This window comes from Dermacentor variabilis, chromosome 1, assembly GCF_050947875.1.
Source record: "Dermacentor variabilis isolate Ectoservices chromosome 1, ASM5094787v1, whole genome shotgun sequence".
NCBI lineage: Eukaryota > Metazoa > Arthropoda > Arachnida > Ixodida > Ixodidae > Dermacentor > Dermacentor variabilis.
This window is the reverse complement of record NC_134568.1, coordinates 137,726,218-137,743,008: the sequence shown is the minus strand read 5'-3', so window position 1 is coordinate 137,743,008 and position 16,791 is coordinate 137,726,218. Positions and strand designations below refer to the sequence as shown.

Genomic DNA, 16,791 nt, shown 5'->3' with positions numbered 1-16,791 from the left:
ATGGGTTAACTGTGCAACTACATACTGTTGTCCTTACTTCTTTCAATGTATACCTCTATTTTATTTATAAAAGCAAAAGCTCTAACTGCCTGATTGACAAAGAGCACATTAAAAATTTATTTCTGCTTCCCCCAGTCAACACACAAGTAGTTTAAAAAAAAGGACACAGTATGTTTTACTAATATTTAATGCAATAAAATGTTATAAACGGATAAAGGATAAACACGAACAACCCAGGACCAAAAATGTTGGCCTGTTTTGCAGAAGTTGGAAGCGACACCATTAAAAAAATTTCACAAACTGTTTTCAAATTGTAAAAACATCTACTGAGGCCACTTGTGCTTGGTGAAAACTCTGATCACAGCTCCTCCCTCCATTGTGGCTCTTCTTGCAAAGTCTTTTGTGTAATTGGAATTTTCCCTTGGAAGATAAGTTGATCTTCTGGTGACAGGCACTCTCCTGCAAATAGAATTAAGTTCTGTTCTACAGGGACACATATATATATATATATATATATATATATATATATATATATATATATACACACACACACACACACTTTGTTTTCAGAACAGTTAGGTGTTGCAAACAATGGTTAATATTTCAATACTAATGCAAGTAAAAGACAAGCATAAAGACATTTGTCACTGTCCTCTAATACCTTAACCATCAAGAGATTTGTTTGGCCATACACAGATCTTGATCTCAGACAGTGAATTAACGATAACTTATCTTTATAAGTAAAAGGTATCATCTGGAATTTAATCCAAGAAAAATCTGATCAATTTTACCTGTATTCACATGCACATACGTGCCCTCTGACTGTTGGCAAGTCATACCTTGCATATCTAAACACCGATCATTGTTTCTCATAAAATAAAACTAATAATAGTGCAAATGATCTAAACTCGATGAACTGCAGTACTACAGCATATTTCAGTGGTTCAACACAATGAACATGTGTGCAGGTGTGCAACATTGCATAAGTTAATTTAAATAACCAGTGGTCAGTGGAAGCCACAAACAAAAGTAGTCGATGTGAAAACTTCAATCTTTCCGCACTCATGCCACCGTTCACCAGGCCCCTGCACAAATAAAGTCAACGCACGATTTTTCAAATCAAACTCCCTAAGGGCTGGGTTACAAAAATGTTCGAAAAATCAGGCAACAAAAAAATGAATGCATGCCTTTTACTACCCCCAAGAGCTCAAATCGCCGCAGGCAAGTCCGAAATAGCTCTGAAGGCCTGCCAGTACACTTACTAGTCGCATCGGTGCTCGTACTGTGACAAAGGACGGCGGGTGCACGCACGACTGTGTCCCGTGACAGTAGGCCCCTTCTATTTCTGGTATGCTTCACCGCAATACAATGCAAGTGCTTCACCGCGTAACACCGCTGTCTTGCGGCGGAGCACACATTCGAAAACCGGCATTATGCAACGCTTGAATCTTGCTGTGCTTTCCGCGCTTCGAAGCCATCGGCGAAACGCTGACAACGGCGAATGCTTTCATCAGAAAACAGCGCTGAACAACTGGAAGCTTGGTAGCGAACGTCGAAGCAGCTAGGCCTACCGTTAGCAGTGTGTTCAATGGGGCTGGTTGGTTCATCTTTAGAATAAAAACGGGAGGAGCGAGTAAAGAGCACAGGACAGTACGCTGACTAGCAACCAAATGCTTTATTTGCAGAAGCAGCATATAAAGACATCATTGAATGTGACATAAATAACAGAAAAAGACGGATAAGAAGGATGAACGCCGGACAAGGAGATAATCCAGTTCTATTTTTATTCTTATAGGCCTAACGTTGCCGCAGTGGTGGCTACGGCTGTCAGTGGATCGATGTGCGAGAGCGTTGATTCGAGGCTACGAGATAATCAAAATGACGGCGCTGGCGGATTTCGGACCTGCGGTCACGGCAAACCGTCCGGAAAATCGGACGGTGAAGGTTTTCAGCCTCCAAAGTTTCACACATTGGCTCTATGGGGTCCGCAGCTGTGCTGCGAAGGCGTCCCAATTATTGGGTAGGTCCGAAAAAATCGGTCGCCGATTGTATATCTCAGCACGCGACTTGTCAACTTCAAGCGGCCCATCCATGTGCCTTCGAGCTGCAAACACTAGAATGGCCTTCCCCATGACATCACTGCCATCAGAAGCCCACATTTTATAATGGACACCTGTTTCTAATACAGTCAAACAAACGATCGTTATAACGAACCGGGATATAAAGAAGTAGGTGAAATTCCCCTTGAATTTCCTCTCAAGATTCATAGTGCAGCTCATGCAATAATGGATATAACAAAGCAATATGTATAATGAAGTAATTCTTCATTATAACGAGGTTTTACTGTACTTACTTTTATGCGATTTGACAAGTTCCAGGACTCATGTTAATACTCTGTTACTGCCAACAACAGAAAAGTGTTTAACATGTCGGGCTAAAGCTATGATATTGCCGCGCCAGTACTCCATGAAGAAGAGGACAACGCGAGTAAGCATGAGCGTTTTGTCAAGGCGCAGTGAAGAAGTCAAAGTTGCACTCAGTGTTAAAAAGGCGACCCGCCGCTGTGCCTCCTGAATAGCGCTCTACGACCAGTTTTTACGACCAGTTCTACGACATTATGACATTGGTAGAGGTGCTGGAGCCTGCAACCCCATGCGGGCAACTCCTGTTTGGAACCTTACACACAGTTCTGAAGCTCCACCTCTCGTAACGACTTCAGTGCACCGTTTCAGTCGGCGCCAGCTCGGCCTGAGCCCGGACTTCCCTCCTGTTGCGACTCCCACCAGCATGGCTACATCATCGGTGCTTCTTCCTCCTTCACAAACGGTGGCTAGCCTTTCCCAGGTGACTCTTGAACACCCTCGCATCCCCGAAATATTCCATGGCGATGCTTTTGAAGATGTCAAGGACTGGCTTGACCAGTACGAACATGTCGCTCTGGTAAATCACTGGAACGACAAACAAAAACTCGCCCATGCTTATTTTGCACTAGAAAACAGCGCTCGTACATGGTATGCGAACAGGGAAGCGAGCTTCCAAACGTGGAGCAATCTTCGTCAATAGCTCCTCGATACATTCTTGAGCTCGGACCGGCACAATTATGCGCAACAACTTATTGAGGCTCAAGTAAAGAAACCCAATGAAACCGTCACCATGTATGCGGAAAATACAGCCCCTCTATTTCGCCGAGCTGACCCCGATATGACCGAGGCAAAGAAAGTGCATCATCTGATGCAAGGAGTTAAGGAACCACTCTTTGCCAGTCTTGTACGAAACCCACCAACAACGGTCGACGAATTCATCAAGGAAGCAACTGTCATCGAGCGGGCGCTTCAGCAACATTGCCGCCACTTCGACCGTCAGCCCAACAACATGCCAATCAGCTCCACAGCTCAGATAATTGACCACACTTCCTTACGGGTCATGATTCGAGACATCCTGCGTGAACAGCTGCGAGCCCTCAGCATTCCTCCTACAGAGTCGCCGGTCGTTTCTGTTGCCGAAGTCGTGCGCCAGGAGTTGCAGCAAGCCTTCTCCTCACCAGCCCCATGTCCAGCAACACATTCGCCGACCTATGCCGAGATGGACCGACGTCCTTCCCCTTCGCCGCCGTTAACGCCATTTCAGCCACGGCCCGTTCCCGTGCCATGGTGGCAACGGGAGTCCGTGAGACAACCTCTAGTTTGCTATACCGACTTGTGGCAGCGGCCGACCGTCGACCACTCTGCTTCCATTGCGCCGAACCAGGTCACATTGCCCGTTACTGCCCCCATGCAGATGCTAGAGCCAGCTCCTTTTTGCCTGCCGCTTCTCAACACTTCAACGACCGTCGCACCCCGAACAGTGATCAGTTGTCACCCCGCCAAGCAGCTTCACCACGTTGTCATTGGCAGTCCCAATCACCTGTTTGTTACACTTCCCCAAACCACCAGACTTTCACCACTGACGTCGGCAGGGGTGGTCGCTCCCCTTGTCCGCGCCGGGGAAACTAAAGGCTGCAACCTCCGGGGGGAAGGTTGCTTTGTATCGAGATGCCAAAAATACTCCCCACGCTCCCAACGAAGACGAGATGACGACAACAAATGCTAATGCCGACCAAGACAACACGACGACGACATGACGACGACGAATACTCACACCGACAACATTGCCCATACCGATCTCAGCGTTCTGGTGGATGGACATCACGTCACCGCACTTGTTGACACAGGCGCATACTTCTCGATTATACGGCAAGAGCTGGCCGACCGCATTAGGAAAGTGAAGACGGCATGGACAGGGCCGGGGGTCAGCTAATGACACCAACAGGAACATGCACCACCCGAATTGCCATCGGTGATTCCAGCTTCATTGCCACTTTTGTCGTTCTCCCTGACTGCTGCAAAGACCTCATCCTGGGGATGGATTTTCTGTGAGATCACGGCACAGTCATAAACATTCCGGAATGTATGGTGATGTTTTCTGCCAGCCCATATGGTGACACGATAAATGACGGGACACGAGCGTTTGCGAATCGCCGACGATGTGACCCTTCAGCCGCGATCCTGCTGCCTTGTCTTTGTATCATGCAAGAAACCCTACCACGGGGATGTGATTGCGGAGCAAATCGTTTCACTATTGCTCACGCAAGGCCTTTCCATTGCTAGAGATGCACTCGACATGACTCATGGGCATGTGGAAGTCCTTTTCACGAACTTCAGCAACCAACGCCGTCACATCCAGAAGGGTACCGCAATTGCATATTGCGATGACATCACCCAAGTGAAAGATTGTTTTGCTCTATAAGAAACGATCGTGCTGCCCTCGCCACCTTTGTCTGTCGACGTTAGCTCCACCCTGTCGCCTTCGGAGCAGCAGCGCCTATTGGAGCTAATACACCAGTTCGAAGACTGCTTTTCGACTACGTCAAAGGTCAAACAAACACCACTGACCAAGCGCCGTATCAGCTCAGATGATACTACGCGGCCGATTCGACAAAACCTCTACTGTGTAGCACCAAAGGAGCGTGAAGAGATTAAAAAACAAATGAAGGAGATGCTCGAAGGTGGTGTGATACAGCCTTCAAAAAGTGCCTGGGTGTCACCCATGGTATTTGTCCAAATGAAAGATGGCAGTTTGTGATTCTGCATTGATTACCGCAAATTAAAACAGGTAACAAAGAAAGACATCTACCCGCTGCCATGCATCTACGATTCACTGGACAGGCTGCGGCATGCACATTATTTTTCATCAATGGACCTACGAAGCGGGTATTGGCAGATCGAGGTCGAGGAGAGAGATCGTGAGAAAACTGCCTTTGTGACCCCCGACGGTCTTTAGGAATTTAAGGTCCTTCCTTTCGGTTTGTTCTCAGCGCCTGCTACTCTTCAGCGTCTAATGGACACCGTATTATCAGGTCTGAAGTGGCAAATGTGCTTGGTCTATCTAGACAACATTATAGTGTTCTCAGCTACATTTGAGGAGCACCTAAGCCAGTTACTCACTGTTCTCCAAGCCATACGCTCAGCTGGCCTGACATTAAAACCAGAGAAATGTCATTTCGGTTTCAGTGAACTGTGGTTCCTCGGCCACGTCGTCAGTCACAAGGGTGTACGACCTGATCCAGCCAAAGTATACGCTGTGGCCAAGTTCCCCACACCATCTGACAAGAAGGCGGTGAGGCGCCTCTTGGGGCTGTGCACCTATTACCGAAGCTTTATTGCGAACTTTTCATGTATTGCGGCGCTGTTAACACGCCTGACACCCGACAATGTTCCCTTTCTATGGGGGAAAATGAGCAAGCAGCATTTAGCGAACTATGCCAATGCCTGCAAACGCCTCCTGTTCTTGCGCACTTCGACCAGCAAGCTCCTACAGCACTTCACACTGATACGAACAATGTTGGTCTGGGTGCCGTACTGGTGCAGTGGCAAGACGGCTCCGAAAAAGCAATCGCCTACGCTAGCTAGCCGATCTCTCTCTCCTACCGAGAAGGAATGCCTTGCCGTGGTGTGGGCGGTTATCAAATTTCGCTCGTATTTGTGCGGCCGTTCATTCAAGGTTGTCAGCGATAATCATTCTCTTTGTTGGCTGACTTGTCTGAAAGATCCATCTGGCCATCTGGTGCGCTGGAGTCTTAGGCTTCAGGAGTTCAACATGACCATAATCTACAAATCAGGGAAGAGGCACACCAACTGCCTCTCGCGGTCACCCGTCGAGTCCGCAGGTACCGATGACATGGACGCTGCATTTATGGGCATTGTCGATGCGGTCACCATTTCACAGAAGTAGCGCCACTACCCAGAGTTGCTCCCACTCATTAATTTCTTGGAAGGCGGAAGTAAAGATGTACCGTAACTCTATGCCAGGGAACTGCCATCGTTTGCCTCCAAAATGAAGTTCTCTATAAGAACTTTTCTGCCAGTGGCAACACGTACCTACTTGTCGTACCGGCATCACTTCGAAAAGAAATACTAAAAGCATGCTACGATGAAACCACCGCAGGTCATCTAGGTTACACGAGAACATTGTCCCGACTCTGACGGAAGTATTACTGGCCGAAGTTACCCGCTGCTGTAAAGCATTACGTGCAAACATGTGCAGACTGCCAAAGACGCAAAGCGCTTCTCGGCAAGCCCACAGGTCTCTTACATCCGGTCGAGGTACCAGGCCAGCCATTCACACAAGCTGGAATGGATTTCCTGGGCCCATTTCCAACATCTACAGCTGGCAACAGATGGATCATTGTTGCCACCGATTATCTGACGTGCTACGCGGAGACGAAAGTTACGCAGCGGGGCACAGCAGCCGAAGCAGCTCATTTTTTTCATTGAAAACATCGTCCTTAGGCACGGTGCCCCGAAAGTAGTCATCACAGACGGGAACTGCCTTCACTGCCGAACTTCTTGACTCGCTACTCAGACTCAGTGGTACAAGCCACCGAAAAACAACCGCTTATCATCCCCAGACGAACGGACTAACCAAGCGTCTTAATAAGACTCTCGCAGACATGCAATGCATGTACGTTAATGTAGAACGTATGAACTGGGATCAGATTTTGCCTTACGTAACATTCGCCTACAATACTTCTCGACAAGAAACTACTGGAATGACACCGTTCAGCTTGGTCCACGGCCGCGAAGCCACGACAACGCTGGATGCCATGTTGCCGCATGAGTTTGACGACCTAGTTACCCACGTTGACGAATTTACTCAGCGCGCCGAAGAAGCCAGACAGCTTGCCCACGTACGTATCTGCATTAATCAAGACCAAGATGCAAAACAGTGCGATCTTCAACATGGGTCCGTTTTCTACACCCCCCGGTGACAAAGTATGGGTCCGGATACCCATACGCCATCGTGGGCTCTCTAAAAAACTCCTACGACGGCATTTTGGGCCGTACAGAGTGATCTGCTGCCTGAGCGACGTGAATTATGAGGTCGTTCCCGACAGTGACAATAGCTCCAGCCACCGCAAGCACTTATCGGAAGTGGCGCATGTGGTACGGATGAAGCCATACCTGTTGACCTAACCTTTACCTTTTCTTTTTTTTTTGTTCTCGTTTATTTGTACATGTGTGTGTGTGACTCTGTTCTGTTGTGCTCTGTCCAATTGTCTTGTTGTCCCGATTGAATTGCGCATGGGGACAATGCTTCCTTCGGAGGGACGCAAATGCCGGGCCAGTACTCCATGAAGAGGAGGACAACGCGAGTAAGCATGAGCATTTTGTCAAGGCGCAATGAAGAAGAAGTCGCAGTTGCGCTCGTTGTTAAAAATGCGACCCGCCGCTGTGCCTCCTGAATAGCGCTCTACGACCCCCGTTTTTGACATTGCGACAATATTCCTCTTTTGTGGGCAATGTAAAAATTTGGTAAGAATAGTATCTGTGTTTTTATAAACAGTGGTAATCAAAAGCACATGAATTCCCACATTAGACAAAGAGCGAATATCAAGTTTTGCTGTAAGATAGGGAGATCCAACCAAAATTTTTGAATTTATGAGAACATTTACTACAAGAATGCCTTATTTCATGGCCATGCATTTGAATGATGTGTCCAATTTCACGAGGGACATGAAGATGTTTGTGATGACCAAAGAAATGGATGCCTGTCAACCAGTCGCAAGTTATCGAGCACAATACTTAAAGGGGTTCTTTCTTTTTGAACTCTCTTTTATTCCAATAATTTTCCGATCCCCTTGGAGTTCGAATTAACAAGGTTCCACTGTCATACTGACAGTCATGTGTCCCCATGTTCACCAATATGCTGATAAATCTGGTACCGCTAGTCACCGCTTCATGAAAAAGCATTCTAATGAACGCAACGCACTGCAGATGCAACAATAACCTAGCTATGTGTCTAAAACATTGATTGCAACAAGCCGTGAGTCTGGCTTTGAAGCTAAAGCAATGTTCAACAATCAGTAGAAATGCTAGGCCTGATTGCACAGGCAACTTGACGCCTTCCCTAATAAAAGGGTCTGTGCACACATACAGCACGTTTATTGCCCTGCTGAAATCAGTGGTGCCAACACCCATTTTGTCCATTTCATGCCAATGCAGGCATCAGCAGCAAAGTGCCAGCTGGTACAAAAATGTAGCCACAGAGACTTGCGTGCGATTCTCAAACCTTGGATCTCAAACAAGGATCATGTTTTGCACTTTCCTTTCAAGTGGGTTCATTTTTTAATATATATTGCACACTGATAGTTAACTAGGCTGCTTCGTACATATAAAATCTAAGATAATGCATTATCATATGACAGTTTACAATTTTGCATATTGAAGCTTGCTTGCTGCTACATAAAAGAATACTATATATATATATTTACAAGTGAAAAATATTTTGAAGACGAACTTTCGAACTTTCTGTTCTGCTTAAGACATGCTTCCCCCATAATTTTTTCTGTGTTTTTTGTATTGCAATAGCAATGATACAAACACTCCAGGCTCATTTACTCCATCGCCATACTATCCCAAATAAAGTGCAAAGAGAATGAGCGGCAGCAGCATATGCCGATGGCCACATGATGCTGTGCGAGGGTGAGCTGAGAAGGACAATGGCTTGAAGCACACAGTCTTTCCAGATGCCCAATGTTGGAGGTCATGTGATCGAGCCCGCATTTCCCCACGGTTGAGGAAGCTAGAGGGAGAGAGCACACCCCTTCAGGAGATGTACTCTCTCCTCCTCTAGCGTGACATTGGCTGCCCCCACATAGCCAAGTGCATATGCAGCCCACGGACTGTATGTTAAAGGCTATCTGCTGCGGGTGAAGGGTGAGCATGCAAGGGGGAACCAAGATGGCTGGGGACTTCATGCGCGCTGTCTTCTTGCACGCCTGGTGTTGGAAGTTACATTATCCGAGCTTTGGAGATGCAGCACATTTGAAATGGTGAAGCAAGCGGGAGCATGGAACGTTCGCTTTGGGACATGCATGAATGTTCCCGCTGCCAGAATTCCTCATCCCACTAGCATTGTGACAGTGAGTGCTCGTGGTCATCAAGTGAGATCTGTTCATGTTTCCTGGTGCGCGCATGACACAATGCTTGTTTATTTAGTAAGCAAATTTGACTCTAATTTAATGGCATAGAAAACTACAAACCTTACTTCATGTAATTGTCTAATACTTTGCTATCGCTGTCAATGCTTCACCTTTGCGCAAAACTACAACTTTTTAACCTCTGTAAACTGATCTCTGCACTGTAAACTACAGTGTTGGAGTTGTTTCTTGTTTGCTTATTTTTGCTTGTTTCTTCAGACGTACTAGCTTCAATTACTCCAACCCCTTTGCATTACCTAGGCCCTGCATGTACTCCCTTGAGTAAAAGTATACCGACCAGAGATTCCGCGATAAAGCCGATTTTCTCCTCCACCTGTGAATGTAACTTGTAACTGAAGACTGCACTCCAAACTTGGTATCGCGTGCTTTCCAGTGCACTCCCCAGTTTCACTTTGTGCATCTTAATTACAATGAAATTACCTAGTTTTTTTCGGCAAGCTTGTAATCCATACACTTTTGCTCACAGGCGTACAGTAAATGAATAAACATCACCTTCAGAAAAATACCACTCAACTTCAGCTTAAATTTCATTATTTGTACACCCTAGTTGTTACCCATCAATGCTGAAGCCATTGCAAATTTTCTGTTCCTGTCTATTGCGCTACCATAACAATCACATGGCCAGATGCTTTCCATACAGCCGCATAATGTGCAATTAAAGGGCCCCTCACCAGGCCCCATAGCAAATCTTGGTTATACACTGGAAATTGTTACGTGTTAGCCTCCAGGGACCATTCTGCCGCAAAAAAAAACTTTTCAAGTCGGCTCATTAATAGCAGAGATAGAAATATTTCAGTGCCGTGAGCACATGATTTCAGCAGGCGGGCTCCACTGCATAGTGAGACTCCCTTTCCACTCACCCCATCTAGCCTTTGCAAGCGAAATTCCTTCCCTGCGTTCCCCAACGCCGGGCCTCGAGGATCGCGTGACACACACGGCATGGGCATCGCCTCCGCTTGTTTTTTTCTCCTTGCTTTTTTTTTTTCGGCATTGCGCACGAGCTGTTATCGTTTCGCACAGCACACAATTTTGCGCGCTGTGCACAAGGACACATGACTAGCGGTATAATTCAGTGCTACACGAATACTGAGGCAGAACAAGCGGATCGCAGAGCATGATCACGGCGCCGGAACAAATAAAGTTGCAGTATGTACCAGTCTAGAGCAAGAGGCTTGTGTCTTCAAGGTGCCGGAACAAATAAAGTTGCAGTATGTACCAGTCTAGAGCAAGAGGCTTGTGTCTTCAAGGTACTGCATCCATACTGTAACACTACACAATAACTACACAGCTAAAAGACTGAAAAGATTTTGATAAATGCAGAAATGTGAGCAACACAGCCCAGTGTCTCACCGATTCCTGCTTTTGCAAAGCGGTCCTCAAGGTCACAGATGTGCTCATCACCATCATTGTATTCCACACCTTTCATGGCCCCCTTCTTGCGACACAGCTCGATGAGTCTAAAATTAGAAAGGGTAGTAAATAAAATGTGACTACTACAGCTGGAATAGAAAAAGAGCAGAGACTATGGCTTTCATTGGCTGCTGAATGCAGATAAGTGAAAAGTTACTTTCATCTTGAAGACATGCAGCTGTATTACATAAACAAGCTACACAGACAATTTGTTGCTATATAAACTGTGAAGTGCACAGTGTGCACAGTGTGCACGTATAGCATACCACCTGCTAAAATGGGAAGAGCCAGAATGCACATTTTTCATTTTCCTGAGCTGCCTTCTGCTGCATGCCGCTGAAAACAAAACTTTGGAAGGGTGCTGGGGCTTTCACCGGTTGATTTGTGTACCTGCATCCATATTGAGTGCGCATCGGTTGTGAATTTCGTGGATCGCAAAACATTATTAATGGCTTCTTCGGGGCAGCATGTCATTCCTGGAAGCGATGTAGCACTCACCGATGACTGGGTGAGCAGGCCTGAGTGCGCTGCTGTGCAAACAGTGCGGCCGATAAAGGCAGGCTGAATTCCGTTTGCCGACACGGCTGCCTTGGAGTTTGTTGTCTCTGATTTCTGCACTTGAAGCTCGGTTTTTCTATTCTTTTTACTCATCATTTAGACATTTCTCATATTCAAGAAATCTTCGAGTGCAGCCTTCTGCATCGGATTTATCAAAGCTGCGCACTCGTTTACATCGACATCTACAGCCGTAGATCATTATTCGTCAAATATTGTGGAAAAGGTGCATCGCTGATATGAAATAATTTCGAAACGTACCAAAACATAGAAATCTACACAAATGTGCCGTGTTGTTCCACCCTAAGCTATGTGAGCTGCCGAACCACTTAAACAACAGCAACTGTGATCCAGATACATACATTACAGGCGATTAATTTATTACTGATTTTCACTTTTCTTTAACTCCATCATACTTACAGTTTGCACGTGCCATAAAACATTACAGTCTACAATCGTTACAACGGGCCCACGTACAACAGACCTTCGAATATAATGGACCATATTTCAATCCTAGTTTACTCCACCTATTTTATTAATGCAACGAAGTTTGCTTTTAAATGGACCACGTTACAACGAACTATCGGCTACCGCAGACGAAATTAGCGGCCATTTTTTTTCCCGAAATCGGGCATATAAAACATACTTTTGTCATGCCGACACAGGCTGGCAACTGACCTGCTGTTGTCAGTCGACAATTGCGGCTTAATATCGTGCGCGCGAGAGTGGAAGGCGGGGGGCGGTAGCGCGCCGTCTTCACTCGCACAGAAGGCACGGGCGGGAGGTGAGGGAGAGGAGGGGGGGGGGCATTCTACTCCAGCAATACTCCAGAGGTTGTTGCTTAAGGCGCGGCCACGCGGGCGCCATATCTTGAAAGCAATCTGCGATGTGGACAAAGTACACCCAGTACTGGTAGCTTTGTATGCTCTGTGCTTTCAACGTTTAGTTCGCCTTGAAGCAAGAGACAGCGCAAAGATCAATTCACTTGCTGCTGCTGCCATGCTTCCTCACTCCAACGTTTCGACAGCGACTTTCCGCGGTCATTGAGTGCGATGTGAATTGCTATCACAATCAACACTTTGCCTTTCAGGCAAAACTGCAACTTTTTTTGTTTGTTTTTTACTTTGGACGTTCATTACTCACTCTTTGCAATAATGTTGTTAGACATTAAGACCAAAGTTTCGGAAGTGAGGCATTTTGGATATTACGGACTTCGGATAAAACAGACATTTTTTTGTTGGATTATCAGGGTCTGTTGTAACGAGAGTCGACTGCATTAGACAAAAGTGTGCTCGCATATGCGCTATTTATAGGCAGTGTTCTCTCGTGAAAATGTGGATGCCATCACTGACACCACTGGTATAACTGAGCGAGACGGTTGTTTGTGCTGCTATATACCGAATGTACCGGTTCTTGTTTGCCGCATAGTTAAACAGTGCATCTCTGGTATTGAGAAATGTGTAGGCATGACAACACATACAGACCCACCCATCTACGTGGTGAATGCGACCGGCAGCCTACGGGTACGGTGACGTACAGATGTTGGCACAGTGCTGTGCCTCCGCTTGCCGCTTATTGTGTACGCGCCGTACGAAGTGAAGTGTAGTTGATTTCAAATCGCTAAGTCCAGAACAGAACTATAAAAGCAGTTTCCTTCATCCTAACACTGCTCACTTTTCAGTTCAGGTTCGGGGGGGGGGGGGGGGGAAGGGGGGCAACTTCCTGGCTCACGGCCACGCATGCGACCCTTCCAAAACGTTTCAAGACTAATCTGCTAGGACACGGCACATGCGTCGTCGCACTATGAAAAAGGTGGATTTTTAAACAGTGCAGAGGAAATAACATGTTTTTTTCAGTAACTAATGGCAATATACATCAGTAAATGTGTGATAATCACTGATTAACAAGGTTTGCTCATAAACTGAATTAGTTTAGAGTCCTTGTTGCAAATGCAGATGCATGTCCCCCTATTAGAAATCCTGACAGTACCTGCACCAGTTTCAAGATATTTGTCCTAAAACTCTGCAACAAAATACACTGGTGATACACTTAGCTTTGTCTTGCACTATGCAAGGGACGGTAAACATAAATGGGCACGGCAAAGCAGTTCTTCGCAAGCTTGGAGACAGATGTCAAGGAAATGGTAGTAGTTTTGGGATTCCCACTAATGTATTATACTCGTGGAATGAAATGCGTAAATTTAGGGCCAACTAATATATGTACTTTAGTTTCTACCGTCTTGAATTGGTGTTACACCAGTATAATTTGGGCCCATACGCTTACATTAAAGTTCCTACTACCTTTAGCAAACAGATGTATAGCGATGTCATGCTGCACTTTGAATTGGATTCTGGAGTTTTACATTCTAAGGCTAAGTGCTAAGTTCTTAGTGCATTCTAAATCTAAATGCTAAAAATGCCCCGATAACAACCTACGTGGGAGATTATTGAAGCTGATCTCATAGCAAGAGCTGGCAGCACGTGTCTTAGCACGCCATCTTTGTGCCTATCTTCACAGGAAGTAAGATTTCTTGATCAGTTTTACTGTGACTCTGTTTAATCAGTTTAATCTGTGACTCATGATGGTGTAGTCTCTTATCGGTGTGACGTTTTGTGAAGTGTTGTGAAGACGTTGCTTGATGCTTTCTTGTGGCTATATGTTTAGTGCAACCTGCCAATAAGAGCAGTTAGAAGTCAGAGCTCTGTTCCTTTTTATGGCCGGCTCGGCTCGTCTCTTCCTTTCCATGTTGTGCCATACCAGTTTTTGAATGCAATACCAACTCGCCCAATCTTCAACCCTAGGGGCTTTACATACTAAAACCACGATTTTATTATGACGCAATCTGTAGTGGGGGACTGCAGATTAATTTTGACGATCAGGGGATCTCTAATACGCCCCAAATGCATGGATCATGGCTGTTTTTCATTTCGCCCCAATCGAATGCCGCTGTGACAGTCTGGATACATTGCGCTCTAAAGTAATTGCACTTATTTGGTGTTCTACTTGAAACATTTCTGTCATGTTTCATACTGTGAGTTCAGTTACATGCCTTCAGCTCTAACCACCTGCAATTCCAGAATTGCAAGCTGTGCCCTAAAAATTACTGAAAAAATGAATTTGCAAATTTGCTTAATTATTCAGTTAAAATTCACTTAGTCAGTTAAAGGGACCATCCACCATCGGAACATGTCTTTCAATTGTGCTGGGAATGAGAAGATTGAGTGCCATAGTGACGGAAGTGAGCATGCTCGTATTCCATAACCAGGAAATCTATTTTAATTTGGCTCTGAAAGCAGTCCAAGGATGACATGTGGCACCACTTGACAGTGAAACAATGCAACCAATCCGTGTAACCTCACATAACCAAAAAGCCATGCAGGAAGAGTTATTTTGCTTGTATACAATATTGTATTGCCTGAAATTGTATATTATGCTCTTCTTTTAACTTTTGTTTGTGTGGCATTTTGAAATGTGGTGCTGCTTTGTGCAAACGAACAGAGTCACGGTGAACAGAGTGGAACAGAGATGCATGGCCTTTAAGATTGCCAGTGCGTCCAGTAATCAGTGCTGTTGGCACTGTACACAGTTTTAAGAAGAGCCCACACACGTTGACAAATTCTGCTTTAACAATTTGTACTCGCTTTCCAGAGAAAGCACTGCAAGTTTACACTGCGAATGGTAGGCTTTCTATTGTGCTACAAAATAGAAGGTCCTTGAAAAACTGTAGACAGTGCCTTAGGATTCCTTTAACCCTTTGAGGGTCAATGACGTAAATATGTGGCGCCGCGAACAAGTCTGAAAATGGTCGATGCCGTATATTTACGGCGCCGTCTGTACGTTTAAAGTGCGCCAATTTCGCAACTTTTTCTTTTCTGTCATGTGCTGCCACTATTTGGGAATACAGGGAATTATTTTCGTGCACCTCCCTCTCTCGGTTGTCGTTGCATGGTTTGTTTTAGCGCTAGTTTGCTCCCGCGCGTCTATATACTACCGCTCGCGCATTGGCGCGCGCACGGGCGGGCGGCGGTTCAATTCTCTTTTGCGGGTTACGTGTATTTATGACGAATGGTGGGCATTATTCACATTTGTACCAGTAAAGGTATGTCCTCCCCCCTAATGCAAATTAGGGGGGAGGACATAAGGTGTAAGGACATAAGATGAGCTGACGACAGTCAAAGCTGTCAAAACGAAAAGCAAAGTGCTTTACCTCCGCAGCGGGTCAGCCCGACGGTAGTGCAACGCCGAGCCGACCCGCGGCAAAGGCGAAGCAGACATTAAGCACTGCCCATACGTGGACATGCCGAAGATAGTGCAATACCGGGCCCACCTGCGGCGGAGGTGAAGCAAGCATTGAGCACTCCGCATACATGGGCCCATCCTAAAGATTTCGAAGGGCGCGTTACAGGTTCCTGAGCCCACATGGGTAATGCGCAGCTGAGCTTGGACCTTCTTTTTGCACTATCACCAGGATCGGCTCACATGATGATTTTTTTTGTTGACGGATGCCAAAAAAACTACGTAAGGTTAGTCATGTACAGCTTTCACTGTAAAAGGCAGCAAGATGTTGACCACCGAATAGATTGATTTGTCAGCGCTTTAGGAGTGTGTGTGAGGAGTAGTGGCGTGGGCTGGGAGGGGAGGGGGGTATGCCACTTAATTTTTGGGAGGGGGGTCTGGGTACGTGCCTGGGCCAGTCCATGGTGATTTTCTTTATGTGCAGTGAGGCTCCCCAAAACAGAGGGAGAATGGGTCTGTGGGCCATCTCTGTAGCAGCTACACAGCTGTGTGGCCAATCAGCAACAGCGGAGTGGCTGCAATGGCTAACTATGACAGTTGCCACCTCTGCACTACCAGCCAGCATCGCTGGTTCTTACAGAGAAAAACCTGTGGCATAGCACTAGCAGGATAATGCGAAAAGTGCTGCAGGGGAAATCTCACAGACTTGCACAAAATTCTACAGTGCCATGCAACTGCCACACCAGCAAAGCTGCCGTCTACTTGGGCCTCCTCTCATGTAGCTTATGCTCAACAGCGCTAGAGGCCAGCACTGCAGCATGTTTCCCGCTGGAGCATGGACTGTGCTCATAGTAACTTGGAAAATTGACAGAAGGCACTGCAATGAAAATAACAGAATGCATACCTTTTCCAGCAGCGATCAGACCTCAGAGTGTATGGGTTGCCAACAATGATCAGCAGAGCTTTTGCTCTCGTGACAGCTACATTGAATCTCTGCAATTTTGTTTAAAAAAAAGGGGGGGGAGAGGCATTTGTAGAAGCAAGAACATATT

The 16,791-nt window shown here is 46.1% G+C and overlaps 1 protein-coding gene across 2 annotated transcripts in view; it reads right to left on the bottom strand.

Annotated features, from left to right (window-relative positions):
- Window positions 1-169: 169 nt before the first annotated feature.
- The window catches only part of LOC142585288 (putative helicase MOV-10), a 119,161-nt gene continuing 102,539 nt past the window's right edge, over window positions 170-16,791 (bottom strand). For both annotated transcript variants that reach the window (XM_075695931.1, XM_075695941.1), the window contains exons 15-17: window positions 16,644-16,732; window positions 10,889-10,995; window positions 170-459 (exon numbers count right to left, since the gene is read on the bottom strand). In XM_075695931.1, coding sequence (XP_075552046.1) covers window positions 359-459; window positions 10,889-10,995; window positions 16,644-16,732 — 297 coding nt within the window. In that variant the 3' untranslated portion in view covers window positions 170-358. The remainder of the gene's footprint in view (window positions 460-10,888; window positions 10,996-16,643; window positions 16,733-16,791) is intronic.